The 23,921-nt window shown below is 40.3% G+C and overlaps 3 protein-coding genes across 7 annotated transcripts in view; 1 reads left to right on the forward strand and 2 right to left on the reverse strand.

Annotated features, from left to right (window-relative positions):
* LOC122877379 (immune-associated nucleotide-binding protein 9-like) overlaps window positions 1-1,598 on the reverse strand; it is a 21,229-nt gene extending 19,631 nt beyond the window's left edge. Inside the window, exons 1-2 of the mRNA XM_044198857.1 lie at window positions 925-1,598; window positions 1-605 (exon numbers count right to left, since the gene is read on the reverse strand). The exon at window positions 1-605 is cut by the window's left edge and continues 12 nt beyond it. Of these exons, the coding sequence (XP_044054792.1) occupies window positions 1-605; window positions 925-940 (621 nt within the window). The 5' untranslated portion in view covers window positions 941-1,598. The remainder of the gene's footprint in view (window positions 606-924) is intronic.
* Window positions 1-9,169, forward strand: part of LOC122877376 (fatty-acid amide hydrolase 1) — a 36,119-nt gene extending 26,950 nt beyond the window's left edge. For 3 of the 5 annotated variants that reach the window (XM_044198850.1, XM_044198851.1, XM_044198852.1), the window contains 6 exons: window positions 5,712-5,811; window positions 5,987-6,030; window positions 6,120-6,159; window positions 6,242-6,350; window positions 6,847-6,992; window positions 8,246-9,169. In XM_044198850.1, the coding sequence (XP_044054785.1) occupies window positions 5,712-5,811; window positions 5,987-6,030; window positions 6,120-6,159; window positions 6,242-6,350; window positions 6,847-6,992; window positions 8,246-8,368 (562 nt within the window). In that variant the 3' untranslated portion in view covers window positions 8,369-9,169. Of the gene's footprint in view, window positions 1-5,711; window positions 5,812-5,986; window positions 6,031-6,119; window positions 6,160-6,241; window positions 6,368-6,846; window positions 6,993-8,245 lie in introns of those variants that run through there. The other 2 variants (XM_044198853.1, XM_044198854.1) reach the window with 2 other exon arrangements.
* A 7,145-nt stretch (window positions 9,170-16,314) lies between these two features.
* LOC122877381 (diencephalon/mesencephalon homeobox protein 1-A-like) lies at window positions 16,315-22,075 on the reverse strand. The gene is made up of 5 exons (XM_044198858.1): window positions 21,861-22,075; window positions 19,452-19,619; window positions 19,060-19,238; window positions 18,368-18,809; window positions 16,315-18,184 (listed from the first exon to the last, which is right to left on the reverse strand). Exons 2-5 carry the CDS (start codon window positions 19,603-19,605, stop codon window positions 17,766-17,768), a joined length of 1,194 nt encoding a protein of 397 aa, XP_044054793.1. The 5' UTR covers window positions 19,606-19,619; window positions 21,861-22,075; the 3' UTR covers window positions 16,315-17,765.
* Window positions 22,076-23,921: the final 1,846 nt, after the last annotated feature.

The following is a 23,921-nucleotide window of genomic DNA, read 5'->3' on the forward strand; positions in this document are numbered from 1 at the left end:
TTGGAACATCTCGTTGGTGTAGTGGCTTCCTCCGTTCCTCTGGGCTATATTTCTGATCTTCTGGAGCAGCTCAGTGACCTGAGAGCGATCCTTCAGCTTATTATTGAAGACATGGTACTGGCCGTTACATCTGGCCACGAGTTCTTGAAGGTCTGAGCTTTCATTCAAGAAGTCCTCAATAGTGGTGTCTTCAATAAGGTCACCACCAGTAAAGAGAACCATGCTGTATCTGTCTGCAGCCTGGCCAAAGATTTCTTGAATCCTTTGCACCGCCAGCTTCTCCTCTTCAGTGTATCTGCCCAGCCTGATGACCACCAGGAACACATGGGGTCCAGGAGCAGCGTAAGAGATGCACTGGCATATATCTTGAGCTGTCTTATCCATGCCAAACCTGGTGTCAAACAGGCCCGGGGTGTCAATGACAGCAACCTGTTGCCCATCCACGACAGCTTTGCCCTTAGAACAGTCTACAGTCATAGACTTTGCACTGAACTTAGATACAAAGCACGGTCGTCCCAGAATGGTGTTTCCAGTGGCACTCTTCCCATTACCAGTCTTCCCCACCAACACTATCCTCAGCTCCTCATTATTTGTTCTGCTATAACCTGTGTAGAAGAATGAGTGACACTGATTAATAATCTACATCAGGTTGTACACATTGTACTTAATGCAACTTATAAAAGACGGGAGAGAAGAAACGTCTATTAAGTCCCGTCAAAAAGAGGACTCAGATTCTTTAGGACAAAAATGGCATTCATCTCAAAAATGTGCCAAATCTTTATCCTTTTCCTTAAGACCAAGAAGTCATGATTTTGAAATGAAAAAATACAGAATTTGAAGTCATATTATCATCTTGGAACAAAAGGTTATGTCAAAAAATTGTGAAATAATTGTACTTTAAAAGGATACAGTATAATGACTTACCTAAGTTGCTGGTCATGTTTGGGTTAAAGAGTAGAGAGTAGATACTGCAGCTGAAGTGGAGACACAGTGTTCAGAGTGTCTGCTGCAGCTCATTTTTAAAATGTCCCTATACACCAAACCACACCCACAAATAGCTGCACTGTCACACAATGAAAGTGAAACTGAAGCTTTCACGTCTATCGTTTTTCCCACCCAGATGAAACCACGCCCACTTCCTTATGACGAATATGACAGCTACAGTAGCTTGGAAAATAGCGACACTTCGCACTGAATTATATGAATTTGCTGTTTATCAGAGTGTTGAGGAATGGGAGCCGCTCTTAGCTGCCAGAGTTTCTGTTTTTCCCTTAGAACAGCCTACGACAACCGATGTCCCCACTGAGATCTGGAGGAGGGCACACCGAGGATGCAGAGGTGGAACGAAGCGGCGAGGGAAGAGAAAAGATATTTAAGAACAAGAGATTTAAGCCGTGTCTGCCGTCTCTCGTCCTGGGCAACGTCAGATCACTGGCGAATAAAATGGATGAGCTAACGGCGTTAGCCCGGAGTCAGACGGAGTTCCGGGAGTGTAGTTTGATGTGCTTCTGGGAGACATGGCTACATCAGGATATCCCGGACCATAACGTTTCCATCGACGGCTTTCAGACTGTTCGGGCCAACAGGGATCACACCGGGAGCGGTAAGCGGAAAGGCGGCGGGCTTGCAGTGCTGGTCAACAACAGATGGTGTAACCCTGGTCACGTTACCATCAAGCAGAGTATCTGTAGCCCGGACATTGAACTGTAAACTGTGGGGCTCCGGCCACATTATCTGCCACGTGAATTCTCACATGCATTGTTGTGGCTGTTTACATCCCCCCTCTGCTAACCCACATGCAGTAACATACTCTCCTGCCAGTTCTACTGTGGTGCTGTCTTCTCCCAGAAGGCTTTGAATTAGTCTGTCTCTTGGGAGGGTAAGAAAGTCTGGGGTTTTCTGGTTGAATTTGAGGAAGAAATCTTCTCTAATTTCTTTGTATTTTGGACAACTTGTGAGAAAATTTCTTTCTCAACTTCTCCTGTTCAGCAATGGATTCAAATTATCTTTGTACTTTCTCTGTCTCAAATAATCAAATCAATATGCTTTTTTGGCATGAGTGTAACAAAAACAATATTGCTAACTTAATGGCTAAAACAATGTTGAGATGACCCTGAAGATAAACTTAATATTAAATATTAAAATTGTAGTGGTAATGCACTTTATGTTACAAATGTTCAGATAAATTTCAATTCAAAGGCTTTATTGGCATGAAAGTTTCAAAAACTATTTTGCCAAAGCATCCAAGTACAAACTGATCAAATATTTGGACAATAAACAAAAACAGTAATATTAGCAATAACACAACATATATAAAATACAATATATAACATCAAAACCATTTATATGTAACTTTGTGTGTGTGTGCACACACTGATGAAGGGCTTATGTTTAGTGGAGGATGAAGTTTTTTTTTGGCACAAAACCAACCCCCCAATTACATTTCAACATCTCACCCATAATAAGTGAGTGAGTATGTGTGCGTGTGTGTGTGTGAGATGTGAAGATAATCATTTGTCACATTCAGTGATGTTGTTTTAATGTGTCCCTCGGTTTGTGGCAGTCACATATTGTGCAGCTAAGTATGCTGCATGCACCTCTCCGAATAGAATCTGTTACTTTTAACTGCTTTCTAGTTCTGTGACGTTTCTGATTAAGAAATCAAATTTCTTAAAATTTGACAAATATAGTAATATCAGAGTGGGATACTTTAAGTGGAAGTGCATCTCTGTCTCTGCCTCACCTGTTTGCAGTGACCACAGACTCGTTCCTCTGTTGGTAGCCAGGAGCTCTGTGGCTAGGTTGTGGTCACTGAGTCTGCATTTGGTTATGATCTGTCTCTGCTTTGTATCTCTGACAGTAAAGAGATACTCTGACAGTTTATATTCATGGTTTAGGGCCAGATAGCAGTTAAGTTTTGGTTTGATTCGTCCAATTTTCCAGATAGGCATTTTTTGTTAATTTGGTTTACTCTGATTAGTGGTTGGAAAGTGCTAGGTTTGGGGTCTGAGGTTGAACAGTATTGGGTGTTTTTTGATCAGTAAGTCTCAGGACCAGCTAATAGAAGGGACTCTTTTGGGGCTTCAGTTCTTGGGTTTGTAGTCTCTGAAATCTCATTGTGTCTTTGGGGCTCAATTTGAGATGTAACCAAAATGTAAGTGTTTAATAATCAATGGGTAACAGCCTAATTCTGCCCTGCATGCATTGGTTGGTGTTTTTCTTTAGATGTTTAATATGGACCTACAAAATTCTGCATGCAGGGCCTCTATGGGATGCTAGTCCCAGCTAGTGTAGTCCTGATGACTAAGTGGACCCCAAGCTTCATTAACATAAAAGGTGACTGGTTGGATTACACTGTCAAATATTTTAGTCCAAATTCTATTGGTATACTGATTTTGTAAAATTTTCTTCTAATTGCAAAAAAAGCTCTACACGCTTTTTGTTTCAGTGCATTCACTGCCAGACCAAAGTTACCTGAGGCACTGATTTTGAGCTTTAAGTAATCGTAACATAGGGTGTGATCTAGATATGTGTTTCTTAGAGACCTGGACTTCATCTTGAAGATTATGACTTTAGATTTGTTAAAATTGACTGTCCGAGCCCAGTTCCGACAGTACTGCTCCTGGAAGTCCCGGTGCTGCTACCAGGTCATCAGCATAAAGCAGAAATTTCACTTCCTTAGTGTTAAGGATCAGGGGTTCCAGATTGCTCCAACAGTACTGCTAGGTCATTGATGTAGCTGTTAAGCTGTTGCCCTGAAAGACGCCTCTCCTTTGAGTGAAGGGATCTGTAGTTCTGTTACCAATTTTTACTCTACATTTATTACTGACATACATTGACTTAATTATGTCATAAAGTTTACCCCCTACACCAATTTGGAGAATTTTATAATATAATCCCCTCTCCAAATAGAATCAAAAGCCTTTCTAAAATAAATAAAACATGCAAACATTTTACCCTTGTTTTTTTTGTTGGTGTACATGATGATTAATTTGAGTGTGTAGAATGTAAATGTGGTCATTAGTGCTGCGATTTGGTAAAAAGCCAATTTGCCCTTTGCTCAGGACATTGTGTTTCATAAGGAAGGCCAGCATACGGGCGTTGATAATGCTGCAAAAAACCTTCCACAGATTACTGCTCATACAAGTGCCTCAGTAGTTGTTAGGGTCCAATTTATCTCTACTCGACCACACAACCTCAGGAAAGCAACCTGACTGAAGAACGAGATTGAACAACTGAAGCAGGGCCAGCTCAGGCCTGCTGTGTTTCAGTATCTCTGTCCTGATGCCGTCAGGTCCACGTGTTTTGCCAGATTTTAGATTTTTTGTGCTGTTTTCTAATTTGTTCATTGTAATTAGGTTATCAAGGGGGTTCTGATTAGTTTTGATTGTTGATTCAAGGAGTGTCAATTTTTCTGGTATTTGTTTCTGTTCATGATTGAGATTGTTATAGTTTTTCAAAATGATCATTCCAAATGTTACCATTTTGTATGGCCAGGATGTCTTTTTTGTTATTTAAGTTGTTCCATCTCTCCCAGAACTAATTTTGATCAATGGGTTCCTCAATTTATCTTAGTTTCTGATCATGATGTTGATTTTTCTTATATTTTATTATCTGTTTGTATTCTGTCAGTGTTTCAATATAACTTTGTCTGCTAGCGTGCATTTCCTAGGAAGTGTCCTGCAAATAACTCATCAAGTCATTTGGTACTAATTTTATTGGGAATAGGAATTCCCTTGAAGGCACAGCTCTATTTAAACCTACCTAAATATAAATTAATTATGTTTATTATTAAATATATTTTTTCATATATGTTGTATACTTGCCTGTCTCGACTTCCCTATACATGGTACCAAATTACAGTCCTTTTATTTAAAAAATAAAAACGAACCTGTAAAATAAAGCATTAGTGAAACATTTCTCAATTAATGCATTTATTCATTCATTCAATTGTTAATATAAAAAAAAAAGTCAGGCTCGATCTCATTCAGCAACGCTGCTCACCCCTCCTTCCATCATTTAGAAGAAATGCCTGTGGCTTGGTGGTAGAGTGGGACCAATCGGAAGGTCGGCGGTTCAATCCCAGCATCCCCCAGCCCACATGTCGAAGTATCCTTGGGCACTTCAAATTGCCTGTGGTGTGTGAGTGTGTGTGACTGAGTTTCTTTGTACTGATGAGCAGTTGGCACCTGCATGAATGGGGTGAATGTGATATGTAGTGTGAAGCACTTTGAGTAGTTGGAAAGGCGCTATACAAAGTCCATTTACCATGTTGCACTGCCATGTTTCTACAGTAGCCCAGAACGGGCAAACCAAACACTGGCTCTAGATAGGGCTTCTGACTTTTCCTCTAGCGCCACCATCAGGTTATTTTTTTTTTATTTGTCCAATACTTTGGTTTTTGACCAAATACCTGCAAAACCTACAGTACTTTGTGTTTAGTGCCTCGAATACTAACATGCTAAACTAAGATGTGGAACATGGTAAACATACCTGCTAAACATCAGCATGTTAGCATGGTGATGTTAGCATTTAGCTCAAAGCTCTGCTGTGTCTAAGTACAGCCTCACAGAGCTATAATATTAGGTTTTTTGAAGGCTATGTTCTGAAACTTTATTACCTGTCTAACTATTACAATAAACCATATTTAAAATCCCTTTGAACCAATTGTCCTGTTGTGTGCCAATGATCCCTTATTGTTTCTGTTTTAGGGAGGGGGGCCCTCTGGACCCCTGTCTCAGAGTACAGGTTTTACCTTACTATCTTCCTTGGTGGTTGAAGAAAACCATCTCATTCCTCCTCAAGCCACTGGTGAGTTACCTCCATCTGTGACAGACATACATAAATACAGACTAAAGTAAATAAAATCCTTAGGGACATTGAGCATGATTTTGGTTTGAAAATGACCTTGGCAGTTATTTGATAAAGCATTCACTGTGTGATTTGATACTAAAAGTGTGTTTTATGTTGTGCTTGTCTTTTGCAGTCTCCTCGTAGTTCTTCTTTCTTTAGTGCTATCGCTGGAGTTGGGTGAGAAAGAAATTTTGAAGTTAATCACAAATTGCACGTAATGGGCAAAATGCCAAAACATACTGATTCTTTCTCTGCCTTGTTTTTAGATCTGTTCCAGATCTGTGGAGGCAGCATGCTGCTGTTGAGGTACTGATAGCTGTCAGCTAATGATGTATGTGCATGTATGAATGTATACAGGTAAAACTGAATTCTCTTGTGTTTTCATTAGGACTACATTCATGAAACGATAGCAGATTGGAGAAGATGCAAAATAGACGTGCTGCTGTGCCCTGTGATCGGACCAGCCTACAACTTCTTATGCTGCGGCAAGAATAGCCGTACGGTACCCTGAGCAGTTATGTGTGTGTAATACCTGAAAAGGCATTGTGAATGATTAGAAAGAGGTACGAGATATAATAGTGTCCATCCATCTAGCCATCCGTTTTCTATAATCCTGTTCAGGATGCGATGTGTATTGTCTTTTTGTGTGTTTTCTGCACACTAAATATTAGTCAGACGACCGTTGTAGTAGCCAGAGAGCTAGGAAGCAATCTCTTGAACTTTAAAACACCGAAGGAAAAGAGGAATTCACTCTTTCACACATAAAGATTGCAGTCTTAAGTGACACATCAAACAGAAAAGTGAACCAAATATTGATGTCACCTTTCCTTTGAATATTTTCTCCCACAATACATAAAGGAATCTGACTTAATTCTTTGCCAAAAATCACTTTATCAATGCTTTATCATAGCACTGATTACCATACAGAACAGCAATAATATTGCTACCATAAAACCCTGTGTAACACAGTATATAAATTTTCTGTGATTCCAGATGTTCTCATTTACATGATGCTTTACAATCTCCTCAACTTTCCCGCCGGCGTTGTTCCTGTTTCCACGGTGACGGCAAAGGATGAGGAGGAACTCAAGCACTATAAGGGCATTTATCAGGACTACTGGGACAATCTCTTCAAACAGGTAAGAAACACATGCCAATAAGAGGTGACTGATGCCAAGTGATTGAATTAATGATGATTCTGGAAGCTATAATGTGTTTTTCAGGCCAAGTTCGATAGATGATCATTTTTAGGCTGTTTCTTCTCAGTTCCCCCAAACTTCAACATTCATTTGTGTCATTGCCTTTGTCATTTTGATTTACAGGATGCAAAACAAACCCCACATTTACTTCAGAGTAATGAAATCACAATATCAAAGTCATCTACACCAATTGTTGCTTAAGTTGCATTAAGCGGTTGTTGGCAGCAACGAGCATTAAGCATTTCAACTTGTCATAGTTACTTTATTAAACTACTGCCTGATAAACCTGCTCATTCAACAGACACTTTGCAATTTTTCATGATCAAGAGACAGTTGTAGCAACTTGTGATTTATATTGACTTTTGTATTTCTTTGAAGTAGAGCTGCAACTAACAATTATTTTCATACTCAATTAATCGGCTGATTATTTTTTTGATTAATTGCTTAATCTTTTTGTGTCTAAATGTCAAAAAGAAAGAAAGACAGAAGGAAATGCCAATCCCAAGTCTTAGATGGCGTTTTCAGATTGCTTGTTTTGTCTTGCTAACAGCCCAAAACTTAAAGATATTCAGTGTACTATTACAAGACAAACAAAAGCTGCAAACCTTCACAAATGAGAGGCTGAGACCTGTAATTTATTTTTTGGGCATTTTGCTTAAAAATTACTAACAATTAATCAATTATCAATTGTTTCAGCTGCACTTATACAGGGGTGGGACTGGGGCACAACATTCAAAGAAGGGGGGCACATTTGTAAAATGAGTAACGATCCCTGGTTCTTGGCAATAATAAACTGTACATTATTAAGTTACATTATCGTTAGTGTAATACATTAATGCCAATAAACAACTTTGAATATGAAATATTATTAATAAATAGTTGCTATTTGTAACTCCAAATAGCCTACAACTATGGACAGATTATGACACAGTGGGCCCCTGGACACAGACACGTAAAAGGCCCCCCACCCCTCCTACATAGGAGCTAGACACTCAACTGACTTTTTCATGCCACCCCTCTGGTCCTCCCCCTACACTTATGTTCCTGTGTATCAACCCAGACTTCAGTGTCAGGCCATTGTAGTGACTCTCTTAAAACAGTAGTTCCACAGTTGTTCAGTAGGTGGAGGCAGAAGACTGTGGTGGGTCTGGTTGCAGACTGTTGACTGACTGCATATCTGTGTTTGTGTTCAGGCTGTGTCTGGAGGCGAGGGTCTGCCCGTGGCGGTGCAGTGTGTCGCCCTGCCATGGCAGGATGAGCTCTGCCTGCGCTTCATGAAGGAGGTGGAACAACTGGTCAAACAGAGCAGAAAGTAAGGCCTGGAGGCTAACATCAGGGGCTTCAGGTTAAATTTGCTGTGAATCACTGATGATGAAGGTGCTCTTTTATGTAGCAATAACTACACAAAACACAACACCTGTTAACCACATTAAAATAAAATTAGCTATGAGTGAAAGTTAACACAATTAATATTGCTTTGAAAAATCTTTAATGTTTTGAGTTTCTCTTCTGCTCTACAAGGATGACCTCAGGCATTTTCTTGCTTTTTAGGGCCATAATAAAGATTTAATATATTGTAACTGGTAATCTGTTGACGGTTTAAAATGTTCACTTCTTGTCTGTACTTGTCTGCTTGTGTTTAATTAATTCATTGACAAATCTCATGATTTTAAAATGTCATTTGATTTTTATCGTACATATAACATATAAACTTAGACATTTGCTTTTATTTAACATTTTGTTTTAAAATTAAGTCTAACTGACACTGACCGGTATGATTATGTGCTCTTTGTTTTTGTTTTTTTTTCTTTTTGCAAAATTCAGCATCCTGTTTGGCCATTAGTAGGTATGAAATAAGCCAAGTCTTTGTTCTGTTTTGCCACTCCTGGCATTGTTTAATATTTCACGCAATATAGCATGAAGAGGAACTACACAATTTGGAAGAAATTGAATTCACGTCACCATTAGGCAAAGACCACATGCGGAGAATGTTGAAATTTGGAATTTATATTGATTATGGAAAATAATGTCTCCTTAATCATGCTTGTCTCTTTACAAGATCTGACTGCTTTCTGTGGTATGATAACTAAGAATAAAATAAAGTAACTGATTTCTCACATAGGAACAACTGCTATTATTTGTTTCGTCCACAGAAATGTTGAAATTTGTTTTCAGATGTTGGAATTATGTGCGCATGTGCCAACGTGCATGCTGCCTGTTGCCGCTGCTCCGTCTCGTCGTTTAAAGAGTTTCCCCTCGGGAATCAATAAAGTATTTCTGATTCTGAATTGTACAAGTCACTAATAACGCACCCTGAACAGGCAAGACATGATCCTCTGTCCCTTCCTCTGCTCGTCTGTTTCACCAGTCATGGTACATTTTGTGTGTACCGTTTTTGATTTTGATATTTACAGCTTTTAAAACCTGTCCAGTAAACCCGTTTTTGCTGTTGAATATTTAATGAACTGAGTTTATAAAGTGTGGTGCACCTTCAAGGCATCCAGCAGCTGTGAGAACACAAAACCTCTTTCTTTACCTTCTTCATCCTCCGCTTCTCCCTCTCCATCACTGTGCCACAGATGAACACAGATCATTTTCATTCTTATTGTGAGTGATTGTTGCACTGATGGCATAAGAGGAAACAGAAAAGAGATAAAGGAGACTAATGACACATGGCGCCTCCATCTACAAGGCCAGCGCACCATGTCGTCATATTGTGATTACCCTGTGCTATTGTAAATATGTGTTTCTGTTGGGTTTACATAAATTTACATATGTTTTTAAACTCTCCTGGGATGGGAAACCATTAGGGACAATGTTAGTGTTTTCCATTACAATCACCCACATTTGCACTGCTGTCTCATTGAATGGAAATGGCCGTGTGCATGCGGTAGAGGAAGGAGGGCACATTAGGCGAAGAGGAGAGCTGGAATTGAGAGGTTGTTCTTAGCATTATCTGTGGCACATAGAGAGAGAGTGTGTGGCTCTCGCTGTGCCACTCAGTCAGGGAGCATTAAGCTTTAAGAGGCAGTGAAGAGACTCAGGTCTTCAGAGGGAACTTGACATTGTTCATAAATCCCTCAGGATCTGAGACAGAAGCAATGACAAATACGCACACTCACATGTACAAAGTCAGCCTTCAAATTGGACCATTAAATACATTTGTCAATTACAATTTGGCAGTCGTGTGTATTATATTATACACATTAAAAATAATTTAGAAGTTATTTCTATACCGTAGCACTTTGAAGACATCACAGATGATCCAAGCACAAGTGATCTAGTGCAAATAAATATTCATCAGTTTGCCAAATATAGCAGTATAAACAAAATACAAGAAACGAGAAAAATTGTGACTAAACGCCATTTAATTCTAGCATTATCTTGTTTAATTTATACAATACTAGCATAAAGCACATACATGTCACGTTTGTATTATAAACGTGTAATAAAGATGTAATGTGTCAGACTGTAAAAATTTGTCAATTTCATCAAACAAAGCATTTACATTTTAATAAATGTAGATTTATGTAAACTCCCTGATAAATGGAAAAAATAACTTATGACAGCAAGTCAACTCATAATGTGAAATATAAGTGACACAACATTTGTCCTCAATATTAAACAATTTCTAGATGGTAACACATTAGTGAACACCTCACGATCCCATTTTGTAGAACATTTTTGAGTTTTTTTATAGGCCCTTTTCACGGCAGACATTCTGACATGTCACAGTAGGAAAAACCACAGGTGTAAACAATAAAAATTTATGATGGCTGAATTCCATTTAGCTGCTTCAGGTTCAGGGTCCTGGTATTGTGCACGCTGGCTCACTGTCACACTGTCTTGACTTACTGGGACACTTGAATAGATAGGAGCCATCGTTAATGTTATTAGTAACACCCGTGCTTTTACAGTCAATGTTTCCTGTGAAAAAGGACTATTAAATAAACAGGAAGAAGACATTCAAGACAAGAGGACATTTAGCCATATGTACATATTAATAAGGGCTTATTCATTGACTTGTATTAGTGTACTGTATATTTGAGAGTATGTGAATAGTGCATGTGTACATCAAAGATCAAAAATAATATTTTTGTATTTTGTTAAATTTAATGTTTCAAACGTATTGAATTGACTGCTGCTATGACAGCTGTCTTGACATTCAGCAAGTTGTAACATTTAAACTACAGACGAAAGCTCTCCATTTTTGTTATAGTCACATCAAACTTCATAATTCATGACAGTGCTAAAACGAAGTGAAATGTTTAAAGTTCTATTAGCAATTTTAACATCAACTCAATTGTCTCCTTGTAATGTGAAAGCGTCACTAGCACTGTTAATCCCACTTATAATCAAAAACCAATTATACAGCCTTTTGCAACTTTTAGCTATATATGAGCCCCCAAACAAACTGGCAAAGAGAGTCAAGTTGCATAAGTGAATAATGTTTTTTCTACCGCTGACTGATGTTACATGATATAAAACCTTGTCAGTATAATCTGTATCCGTAAGAACACTTCCTAAATGTCATGATATAGCCATGATGCTGTAAATAATATTGATCCAGGATTTAACATCATAAAGTGAGACAGTATAATGAAAGAGTTTGAGAAGTTAGATAGGGCATCTGGCCGAAGCTCAGCCTGTTGTAATCATACAGCAGAACCATCCAACAACCCCGGTAGGCCAAGGTGCTCTTCTCATGTAACGTCTCATTGATAAGAGCAGCAAACACCTCATTTACAGGAACCTTAGGCTATAAGATCAGGTACTTTAAAAGCCATCCAAACACATTCAGACCATGCCTGTGTGCCAGCAAATAAAACACCTTGATATTGCCCCAACTAAACTAGGATGATTCTGTCTTAATGTCCCATTTCAAGGACCAAGGAGCCCATAGTCTTTATGGCTCCACAGAATTGCAGGTAGTAATGTTTGACACAGCAGGGCTCCTGCCTTTCAGATGATCAAAGTGACAAGTTCAGCCTGCAACCAGAGCCACTTACAGGAGACATCAAGAAGCAGCAAGATTGGCAGCTTTTAGGTCTTTGGTCCATTTCATCAGCCATTACTACCAGCAGAGGCGACGTGCTGTGGAGGACTAGTGGGAGGAGGGGAAGGCAGATTAACAGACAGCTGATACAGGTGTATAGGCGGTATCAAACAGCAGCTCTGTCAATACAGCAGGCTCCAAATTTCTTTAGAAGGGGCTGGGATCCCCAAAGTATGCCCACCGATTTCACTATGACAGGATTAACTGGGAGCTCCGTATGATTTTCTCAGATTCTGTGACTCAACAATTCAGTGATCCACGTTCTATCGGCTTTAAAGGCCCCTATCCCAAGTTTCAAAAGCTTACCCTCCGGACAAGGGACACTCTTTTTCTCACATACGGTTCCGCTTTCCCTTTTTTGCTGCATTCAGTTGTTCATCAACCGCTGCGTCCTCGCCAGCTCTCCCATCCTCCTTTCTCTGCACATCTGCTAGGTTTGAGTTTTCCTTTCTTCCCTCCAGAGCCTTGCTTGGCCCAAGGCCCTTATAGCCAAATTGGTTTACATTGGAGAGATAAATGCTCTGCAAATGCGCTTAAACACGTACAGTAAAAAATGCAGACAGTGCGTGTCAGGATTATCACCCAAGTCAGGGGGAGAAAGGAGAGCGTCTCTGTAGCACAAAGCTGGGGAGCCAGAGTGAAGCCTGCAGATATAGTCCGTCTCATCCACTTCTCAGGAGAAAGAGAGGAGGATTTAGCATTTGCATGCTAGTCTGTAATTCCTGGCATTATATAACTTGTCGCCAACAATCAAACTCCTGTGGTATTGTGAAAGTATTGTTTCACATGGGTGAGCAAAGTGTGGAGTTAGACTCTTGGGGGAAGGGGGTGTTAGTGGTAGCATGGAGACAGCTGGTCCAAGATGCATGGCAGAGACCACCCTCTAAGCCCAGTCAAGAACTATTCTGCAACACAAGCTCAGGCCCAACTACAGAAGGTGCACCTCAAAATCCTCTCAAAATATTCAGCTAAGAGCATAAATGACTCACCTGAACATGGTATATGTAGAAAGAGGCTGATCCAAAGTGCTACAGCTGTGGAAAGAAAATTAAGAATTATAAATTTGTAGTCCCAAAATCAAGTCTGCTTGATCATACAGATGGTGATTAAAGATTACTCTTAATTGCATTATTGATCACATGTAGTATTTATCATATTTAAAAAAAAAAAAAGCACATGTAAAATTCATGTTCTCACGTGAAATAATGTGAAATATGATAATGTCCGAAAGCCATATGTGTACATTAGAAATTCTGTTTCACATATAGTAATGGGAATTTGTCACCTGAAATGTGTTTTTTGTGTGATGTTAAATGTGAAATTGTGGTTTTCACATGTGATGACTTTCACTTCACATTTGCTATATCTGAAAATCATATGCGCATACATTATGTGAATTTCTCACTTGTGAAAAGTTTGAAAACCTCGTGTGATTGTGAAATTTTGACATGTGAAATGTTTTTTTCACATTTGATAAAAATGTGAAATGCTTTTTACATGTGATAAATTCACATGAGCATTTTTTGTAAGGTAGTGGTGTTTACCTGCTCAGGGCCTGCAGATGGAAAATAGCTTGCTGTTAAATGTGGTACAAAGCATCTTTTTGCTAGAGATTAAAGCTTTCGTACAAATACATTTAAAGTATAAGGCTGGCAACATTCTATATTTCTGTTATTATCAACAAATCCCATGAAAAAACAAAAAACAACAATGTGACAATCAAATATATACTTTGATTATTTTTAAAGGCTCAGTAATTTCCTAAAACAGTTGGGCACTGCAGTTTTTAGCAAATGTTACTCAAACAGGAGTAAATGATGCATTTGTTGAAACTATTTTCAGCTGCAGATGAATACACATTTGGTTCTTTAGAGAGTATTTTTTGCAGCAGGATGGTGTATGTGGGACTGATGAAGGAACATGTCCACCAGTGCAACAGTGTGGCTCATTGATGTGTTTTATTTTAATAGCTTTTAGACAACAATGCAGGTCTATGACACAGGAATAAGCTACACAGACAATATTTGTTAACAAAATCAATTCATTAATATTTTTGGTCTTTTGACAGTAAAAAATATTGAAGATCACAAGAACAATCTTTCAATAAAATAACATTTTAAATATCCTCAAATGAGCTACAAGCATATACAGTATGACACTCCCACATATCTAAGTAGATGTAACGTCACTAGGTGAAAGAGGTCTCACTTGGTGAAGACAGGTAGGGTGTATACAGATAAACTGGATCCTGAAGACAAAGCAGCTTTCTCCCTCCACACCTGCTGCTGCTTCTGCTGCTGCTGTACCCTGGTGGACACCAAGCTGCTGTCCCTGTGCGCTAGCATCAGTGTAAAACCCCTCCACATGCTCTGCCATGGGGATTTGGGTGTAAAACTTCCAAGAACCCCCCCATCCCCACTACCACCACCACCCCACCCCAAATAAAAGCCCCCTTTTTCTCATCCCCACGACCTTCCCCTCCCTCCAAATCAACGCCATCCCCCTCAGACCTCCCAACACAAAGCCCTAAGAGCAAACCCAGCACAGAAATCATAGCACACCATTCAATCATTGTTTTTTCCCCTCTCTCACCCCTTTTATGGTCCCACTAAAGGTTTTAGCTGGGCAGAGAAGGAGGACTGTCACTGAGGAAACCTTAGCCCATTGATGAAGTGACAGGAGCTGCCAGAATATGATCCTAATCCTGTTTCCAGCATTCTTTTAGCCCACTGGCATCGCAATTCCTCCACACATTCTCTGAGCTGTCAACTAGGAAAATCCCTCTAATAGCGCATTGCCCAGATACACATCAAAGAGCTCCTGGAAACCTTCAGCGGCTTAGCTGCCATAGACACACTCACACACAGACATACACCCTCTCTCTCTCTCTCTCTCTCTCTCTCTCACACACACACACACACACACATTCCCATTAATTTACACCCATATGATTTTTTACAAACACATAAAACCCAGACGTTCATGACAAATTGACCACATATTTAAAGAGTGTGCCTGAAAAAAGCCCAACGGCATTTGTAAGAGTTGTCATTGCAGCCCCAAAATTATTTTTATGCTCTGTAACCTGCCCCTTCCTAAACCACCCCTCTCACCTCCCTTTCTTCAGTTAGACAGTGATATAATCTTTATGGTCATAGAGCGAGGAAGCGGGAAAAGACCAGGAAAAAACAGGTGTCTGAACTTTGCTGACTCCAGGAACCCTTTCAGTCCTATTTTATCTCATTCTATTCTTACTTAATCCATCGATATCCCAACCAAGGTAATCTTCTTATGGCAAAGCATTCTGTTTCGGTGCAGCCAAACCTCGGCTGACAGGGTGGGGGAAGAGGGGAGCAGAGAGAGAGAGAGAGAGTGAAGGGTAGGTGGGTGGGTGGTGGATTGGAGACTCTTCAGAGCCTGACACTATGTTTCAGTCATTTTATTTAGGATTAGTTTTTCTGCACTGGGTGAACAAGTGGCAGGTTCTCCCCAGTGGTGAGGTGTGTAAACCTCACCATCGAAGATGGTAGACCTCCTGTGTCTAAATTATTTATGGTTCATCAAGGTGTCTTCAGTGGAACCAAACTTAAATTTTTACCATAAAGGGTTGAAGGTGATACCTGTGGAAATCAGAACTATTTATTAAGATTCAGTTTTCTGTCAGTTCCTCTCAGCGATGTCAGCCATCCAGAGAGGAGCTGGATTCGGCACACCCTAAACTAATCCCTCTCTTGTCACCAACTTCCTCTCACTCGAGAAACTTTGAGAAAATGTTTTTGGGTGTTTTTTTGAGGCGTATATGTGAGTGCATGTTTGCATGTTGGTTGGATGTCCTGCTATGTGATTATTTCTGGTTCACGATCTAGACGGAAAAGATTCAAAAATCCACAAAAACATCTGAAAATACAAAACTGCCATTAAGAAAATGGGATTTTTTGATGACATTCATTCAGAGTGTCTCTATTTCCTCAATTCAATGCCACATATCTAAATGTAGGAATTTCATACAAGAAAGGTTGCCTCATGTTTGTTCTTTTCTTACATTTTTAGTAACGTATGTTTTGCTTTTCCTCTGACTCAAGAAATCAACACGCATTTCTTTAAATAAAGCTCCATCTTTGCTTTGGAAAATGGCAAAATGAGGCAATGTGAGTACAAGCAAATATTTTCATCTTATATTCAAACCGATGACACTGGGAACATGAGTCATTCTTATGTGTGATTTATTACTTGCATTAAACAGATAAATTACTCACATTTTAAACAATTGAGAAATACATGTCTTGAATCTACAGTGATATAATACATAGAGAATGGGCCTGTGCGTCTTTCTGCTGAAGCTCAGAGAAAGAGTTCAGTCCGGCACCCGAGGGAACAAAAATATATGTTGGCTGGGTCATATTTATTTGTTGCTGTGCCTCCTTTGCAGAGTCTCCCCTTATTATTAGGTCCTTTGCTTAAAGCCACAATTGAAAAATAAATTTAACTTTTCCTCTCAAATCCTTCACACAAAAGGAGACATGAAGTTACTCTTTAGCCGGGCAGATGGAGGTGAACACTGAAGGATATTTACAATGCTCAATGGATTCTTGCAGGCTGAGCTGAGTGCTGTAACTTTAAACAAGGAGAGTCATGTGTCATCTACAAAAAAAAAAAAAAAATACAGGCTGGGGGATTATATTGACTGATCTGAGCTTTGCTTCAGTTATCAGATCTGATGTGACACTTTATTCTGTGTCTTGCAGCTGTAAACCATGCTTCAGAGGGGTGCATGCATGCATAGTTCACATTAAGGAGTTGAATTATAGAATATTTTAATATCTTATATCTAATAATATCTGTCCTGGAATGAGACTGACAGCTCTGCTGCTCTGTTAAAGACTTTCTGCCCTGACTTCACAGAGGAGGCTGAAATCACAGTGAGCAGCTAGCATTAATAGAGTTGGCTTATGCTGTTGACAAGGAGGAGTCAAGGAATACAAGCAGAGCTCCACAGACAAAAAGTACTGTTCAGTCACAACTGCAGTCCAGGTGGGATTTTTTTTCATTAAGTTCTTGTTGAGTTGAGTTCTTGTTATAATCTTATTTTTTGTTAAGTCTATCCAACGGAGGTGTTCTTCATGTTCTGGTGTGCTCCCAGCAGTGAGCTGCATGCCCATATGATGATGATGAGGTGAAGGGGAAGAGGTGTGTCGACAACCAGGGGCCCCCAATCTGAGGAAAGGCACCTAAAGTGCCTGCTCTAAAACACATTTTGTGGTCATCATGTGTGCCTTAAAAAATATGTTGTTTCTACAGTTTTTCATACTGCTCTGGTTTTGATAACTGCAAACAAGACATTCTCAGCATTTGTTCAATTGCATGAAACAAGCACAAATTTGAAATTTGGAAAGATTTTGAACACAGGACTTCTGAAATGTCGGTTATGACAGCCAACTGGGTAGTGGCCAAAAAAAGGTACATTTAAATCTGGGGTATTTCTAATGAGTTTTTGGAGATGTGTCTGAGTTTTGGTTGGATACACATAGTTGCTGACAGTGGTGAGAGGTCAAGAGGAAAGTGAAGGGGGCCCAGAGTCACTTCCCATGGACAGGGCCCATAATTCATAGGTAAGGCCCTGACTAGAGGGCGAACACGTAGACTGAGCAGCCCCAGCTTCAGTTGGGGAGCGTGTCCAATCCCAGAGAGGCTGCATGCTGTTTGGCCCTCAGACGGAGGTTCTCAATGCTGGTGGTCTTGCTGTTGAGGCTTCCAGGGAGGCTGCCTGGTGCCACCTGCAGCAGCGGGTTGTTCCATACCTGCTGGGCCTGTGACAGGGTCTGGTAGTAGGACTGGCAGGGCAGCGAGCCCAGCGGGGACGGCATGTTGACGTTCATACCCAAGTAGGGCAGAGAGGACGGCGTGCTCATGTCAAAGGACGGGTAGTGCACCAGGTTGTTGGTGGCGGCCATGTGCTGCCGAAACTGCTCCTGCAGCCTGAAGAGGCTGAGAGGAGATGAAGCGTAAGAGTTGCTTTGCGCCAAACCACTGGTCGCACTGCTGGAGGACGGCAAGTTGGGGGAGCACAGAGGAGAGTCTGAGAGATGGAAAGAGAGGAGGAGGACTTTAGCATGTTTCCCCACATTTGCTTTCGTTAGCATTTAGATACCAATTAAGTAATATATCTTGTTATGAATGTGGTTAGATTCTTAAATATGACATATAATCAGGGAATATAAAAGCAAAAGTAGCTGCATTCATCAGACAGCGATATTTTTACCTGATGTGGGGCTCAGCCGTTTGCAGGATGGGGAGCTGCTCCCTGGCTGCGCTCCCCCCTCCCCCTGCATCTCCTCCCTCATCTTCACCCTCGTCTCCCCTCTCATTTCGTCCTCCTCTCTGTCAGCATTATCTTCTGCTGCCGACTCACTGTCTGATGGCTCGGGGGACGTGACGTTGACTTCCACGCTCATCTCTCCAGGCTGGGGCTGTGCGGCTGCCAGCCTCTCTGTCTCTGAGTGACAGGACGAAGAGGAGGAGGGAGGGGGAGGAGTGCGGGCCTCAGGAACCAGGGTGGTGGCGTTGGTGTTGGTGAGGTCAGTCTTGGAGTCCTCTGTTGAGCCCTCTGCAGCTCCGGATACCTCCTTCTGTTTCTGGAGCTGCTCCTTCTGCAGGCTGCGCTGCTTCTTACGAAACTTGGCCCGGCGGTTCTTGAACCAGACCTGGCAGATGGATGGAGGACAGATCATTGCTTGGGTCAAGGACTAAAATTAACTTAACAGTGGAAAACTTTAAGCCACAGCATATGACTACCTTGTCTTCACATTTTTCAGAACCTTGCCTGTCTATTATCACTTTTAATGATACATGATTGCCTTTAAATTCACCTTTTAGCCTTTCATTTACTGCCTTTACTTTGGAGTGCAACAGGCAAACAGTACACAGGATAAATACATTCTGAGGGGTTTTTACCTGAACGCGTGCCTCAGGCAGGTTGGTGCACATGGCCAGACGTTCACGCATCACCACATCAGGGTAGTGGGTCTTCTGGAAAGTTTTCTCCAGGGCCTCCAGCTGCTGGGCGGTGAAGGCTGTCCGACTGCGCCGCTGCTTTCGGTGCTGGGAGCCATACCGGGCCTCAAGGATAATGTCTTGAAATGTGCAGCCGTTGAGAAACAAGAAACACGACCAGTTTAATTGAAGGACAAGTCAAAGGGCATTTAAGCACCCAGAGATCAATACACATTGAATTTGTGTTCATTCAAAGCTGAAATAACTAGCTGTTGCTTGTAAAAGATGCAGATCTTAAAAGACAATGGATAAAAGTGAAACACTCCACAACAAAATGAGCAACTGATTCTTACCAGCCAGCCTCTCTGCAAGAGTGAGGGCATGCACTGAGGGCCTGTAGTCAGGTGCGTGCTGAGCCTGTTGCGCCGCCTGCTGGTGAAGGTTGTACATGGCGCTCAGTGAATTCATGGCGTGGAGAGAGTAGCCGTTCACCCCGTAGTGCTGCATGGCCGGCGAGCTGTCTGCAGAGAACAGGACAAGCTGCTGAGTGTCAGGCCTCTTACTAAACAAACTACTCTCTTTTCTAGTTGTAGCGCTATTAAAAAGCGAAAACTTCAATGCTTTTTATTATAGTGTTTGTTGTAGCCTGACTTATTAAAATGGCAACAGGTGAAGTACACGCATTAAAGACTGCGCTCCTAAGGAAAAATGATTCCTTTATTTTATCAAAGAATAATTAAGCAGATAACTAGGAGTGACTTCTAACGATTTCAAAGAGATAAAGAATTTAGCTGAGAGCGTTTGTGTTAGATTACATTTAAGCAAAACGAAACGGAACATTTTTAATGAAACAGTGTTTCTTCCCACGGAGGGTTTGGCCACATTAGCGGCACTTAAACCGTTCAGAAAAAATAAAATATCTTGTTTTGAAACTTGAATGTACACTAACCTTTGTAGTTACCAGCTTTCAGAAAATAAATTATGTGTTTTATGAATCCACGGCGCAACACTGAATCATTTTTAGATTTAGTTTCTGAAAGAAATAATTTAGTCATCTATAAGATGAACAGAGGTGTCCAGAAAATGTAGCTGATTCATATAATTGGTCAGTTCCATTCAGCTATGAAAAATACAATGTGGCCTATATTTAGCATTTTATTCAATCAAATAAAATATATCATAGATCTACTACAACAGCTAAAAAGTCAAATAATTTTGGAAACACTATTTTGTGGCCATTTGTTGTTGTTGTTATTGTTATATTAACATGTTCATATCAAGGAAACATTAAATCCGTGCTGATAAAAATAGTCTGATAATAGTGTAATTTGGTCAGTGGTCCACAATTGTGATGTGTAGATGTAGTCAACAAGAATAAAAGTTCCCTACCTGTATTATTATTCTTATTATTATTGATAAATTATTGGTCAGGCAGGTAAAAAAAAAAAAGATATTGACATTTTTCCGTCCACACAACACAAAATAGGCCAATGAAATGAATTCTGACCATCTCACCATCTGCAATCACATTACATTTTCAGTGTTCTTTTGTGCGCAGCGCTGTTAAAGCTCCGCAGGCTGGACGGACAGCAGGTGCGACAGCATATTTACTTTGCTCCCTGAGAGTTTGGCTCGAGAGGGGGGCCGTTTATTTCAATCTGTGGCGGGTCCCAGGTCAGTTTCAGACGCCTGGAGGCTGACGGAGATGTGTGACAGGTCTTCAGTGAAATATGCACGGGATCCCCAGTTGGGCTCCTGTCTAATGTGGGTGCAAATAGGTTCCAACTAGGCTATTAATTTATCATCAGGCCTGACACTTAAAAGATGGGCCAGCGTGTGTGTGAGCACGTGTGTGTTACTGTGTGTGATGATTAAGGTTAGGGTAAGGGGCTGTCAATGACGATCCTCACAAAGATAGAAATACAATGATGTGTGTGTGTGTTCAAAACGTGTGAATAGTGCAATAACATTTTTTTCCCAAGTGACTATTCCATTGCGTTATAGGCTATTAGTACTAAATCGGCCTGTGGCTGGATGTAATCTGTTCGATTTTTAAAATAAATCTGCAGCTTAAAAATTCAACATAACAACGCTCTGCTTTCAGGACAATGTCACACAGCCTCGGGTTCTGATTTAAGCCTAATTATGCTAATTGCCGTGGATTTATGAGTTATACAGCATTTACTAAAGATTGCCCTGGGGCCGGAGCTCTGTATGCAGGGCGTCAATTCAGCAGCATTCAGAAACATAAACGACACAGGAAATGAAATGGAGATAATTAACCTAAAGTCAATTAACAACCTGTAATGATGCACAAAAAGAACTTCCTTAAAACCGTATTAAACAACGTTTAAATGTATCTAAATTAGAATATGTAGGCCTATTTGTAGCGAAAATCTGTAATTTACCGCCTTACAACTGTCAGTGTTACTGAAAGCTGATACTGATAACCTTAAACACTTGCACACTTTTAATCGATTAATTTGAGCAAAAGACACAGGCGTTGTTCAGCTGCTGCAGGCTATCGCTGGTTTCGTTGGTGACCTCGGATGGTCGACGGACTGCGCTTTTGAATAAGACTCAAAGACTTCATTGAGTTAGGAAGACAACAAAACTCCACGATGAAAAACAACAACAAAAAAGTCAAGTTAAAAAGACTCGTAAAGCAGATTTTACGGTTTTAAAATTAGACAACTTGTTTTGCTACAGAACTAATTCACGATTATTGCAATGGTCCGACTTCGGTTCAGCAAACTTCTTACCTCTCTGCTCTCTGTGTATCTGAAGCGAAATATCTCCACAAGCAGCCGAATATTTTCCTTTCAAATCTTCTTCTCTAAAATCCGCAGGCGGCTGTTCATTTTGTTCATTTCATTTGCTTTTTCATTCACTGTGATATCCTGAGAATATCCCGGTCGCCCCGCTCCGTCCTGTGGCTCGCCTCTCTGTGGATGTGGGAGAATGCTGAGCTGCCATCTATCGGCCTTTAAAGCGCTCCGGGTGGGGTCACCGGGGCGCTCAGACGCTCCTTCTCTGTGCCAATCACGTCGCTTTCCTCCTCCTCCTCCTCCTCCTCCACCACCACAGCTCCTCCGCCCTCCTCCTTCACAGCACTCTTCACTTCATAGATTATTTTCTGCATCCGAGGTGTCGACTTTTCTGCTGCCGCAGTTGTATTGAAAGAAAAAAAAACATTTTAAAAAAATGTATTTTGTAGCCTGTGTAAGGATTTTTCTTCCAAAAATTACAATTAGTATTCTAATTATTGATATTTAGCTCACTTGTTATTTTTGGAGGTGTTAATAATGATAATGCTTATGTTTTTGGTTTTATTGAGGATACAGACTGGCGCTAAAGAAGAAGCTTCCACCTAAATAGTAAATTCTCCTAATATTTTAAAATTCATCTGGACACATCTCAACATGACAACGTGTAGGCTATTTTAAGGTATTATTTGGTCTTAATTACTTTAAAAAAAATATGTTTAATATCTTAGGGTTTACTTAAAATGGGTTGCTCAATAGAAGCTACAGCCAAGGTCAAAGGTCAGGCTGCATTTATGTTTTTTTTCTTTTAGAAATATCTTTTTCAAATGTTTAACTAAAACTCCTTGATACAGTTACCTTCTTTTAACCACAGTAGTTTTAAATTGCTTTACCCACATTCATAATACTATTAAATGGCTAATAGACACTAAAATGGCCATTTGTGGGTTTTAGGCTTTTATAGTACTTTTTGGATTGATTTAAAGGCCTAAAGACCCATTACAAATGTCAGGAAACTAAAATTTTAAAAGAAAGTCAATATTAGCTTCAGCAGCTCTTTAGTGAAGAATTATGAGTGTTTTAAAAGGAAACTTCTACTCATTAAATGCTTGCATTCAGCCAAAAAAAGGTCTATAACTTAATTAAATTATATGCAAATGGTAAGTAATGGCCTATACTACCCTCTTGCAGTGACTTGTGCACAGTGACTTTCAGGTTAATTCCGTGCTTTAATTTTATTTTCCTCCTGCCTCGGTGTGACTGTACGTTTGGTGGGAATGCAGCTGAGATGGAGAGATGCAGGCTGGGCTCCACTGCTGCCTCCAGCAGCTCGCCGGCCCCGAGGGATTTAGGTTAGGATTGGGTAGACAAGACGCCATTTCACCCTCCAAAAAAATGTCTTAAAATGACTGCTGGTAAGAGGATTAAAACAATAATGCCCCTCTCTTCTTCAAGGTTTTTAGAAAAGATTTCTTCTCCCGAAGAAAAACCGTTTAGGCTGGAATTAAGGGCAGCGAAAAGTAGCCTTTTAATGTAAAGCTTGCATATTTTGTTGAATTTTCTCCGAGAGAGAGAGAGAGAGAGAGAAAGAGGAAGGTGGGGTGGTGGGGAGTTAAAATCCTAAACTCAATTTGATCTTTGGCCACATTCATTTGCAGAACTTCAGACCCCTGACAACAGCCTGCGTGAGAAGAAAATGTGATACTCTTATAGCCTACCTCAACGCGTTCACCCAAAGTTCACTTTATACTGTTCAAGTATTGTCCTCACGACTTTTCTCTTTTAATTGGGTTTCTTATACAACTGTGAAAATCCAAAATATGAAAGCAACAAAATTAAATCAATGAGTTTACTGGACGTTTTCAAGCAACAAGTGGTCATCAGTGAGCGAATGGATGGTTTTTTTTTTATGAAATAGAGGGGTGAGAGAATTACAACGATCTATAACAATAATAATAATTTTCTTCTGTTCTCTTGTTTGTTTTTTCAGTTCCGACCTTATGTTTTGTTCTTTTTTTGTCAGTATAGCTGCAGAGCATTTGGGCCTAGAGGAGGAAA

The sequence above is a fragment of the Siniperca chuatsi genome, linkage group LG6 (assembly GCF_020085105.1).
Source record: "Siniperca chuatsi isolate FFG_IHB_CAS linkage group LG6, ASM2008510v1, whole genome shotgun sequence".
NCBI classification, from domain to species: domain Eukaryota; kingdom Metazoa; phylum Chordata; class Actinopteri; order Centrarchiformes; family Sinipercidae; genus Siniperca; species Siniperca chuatsi.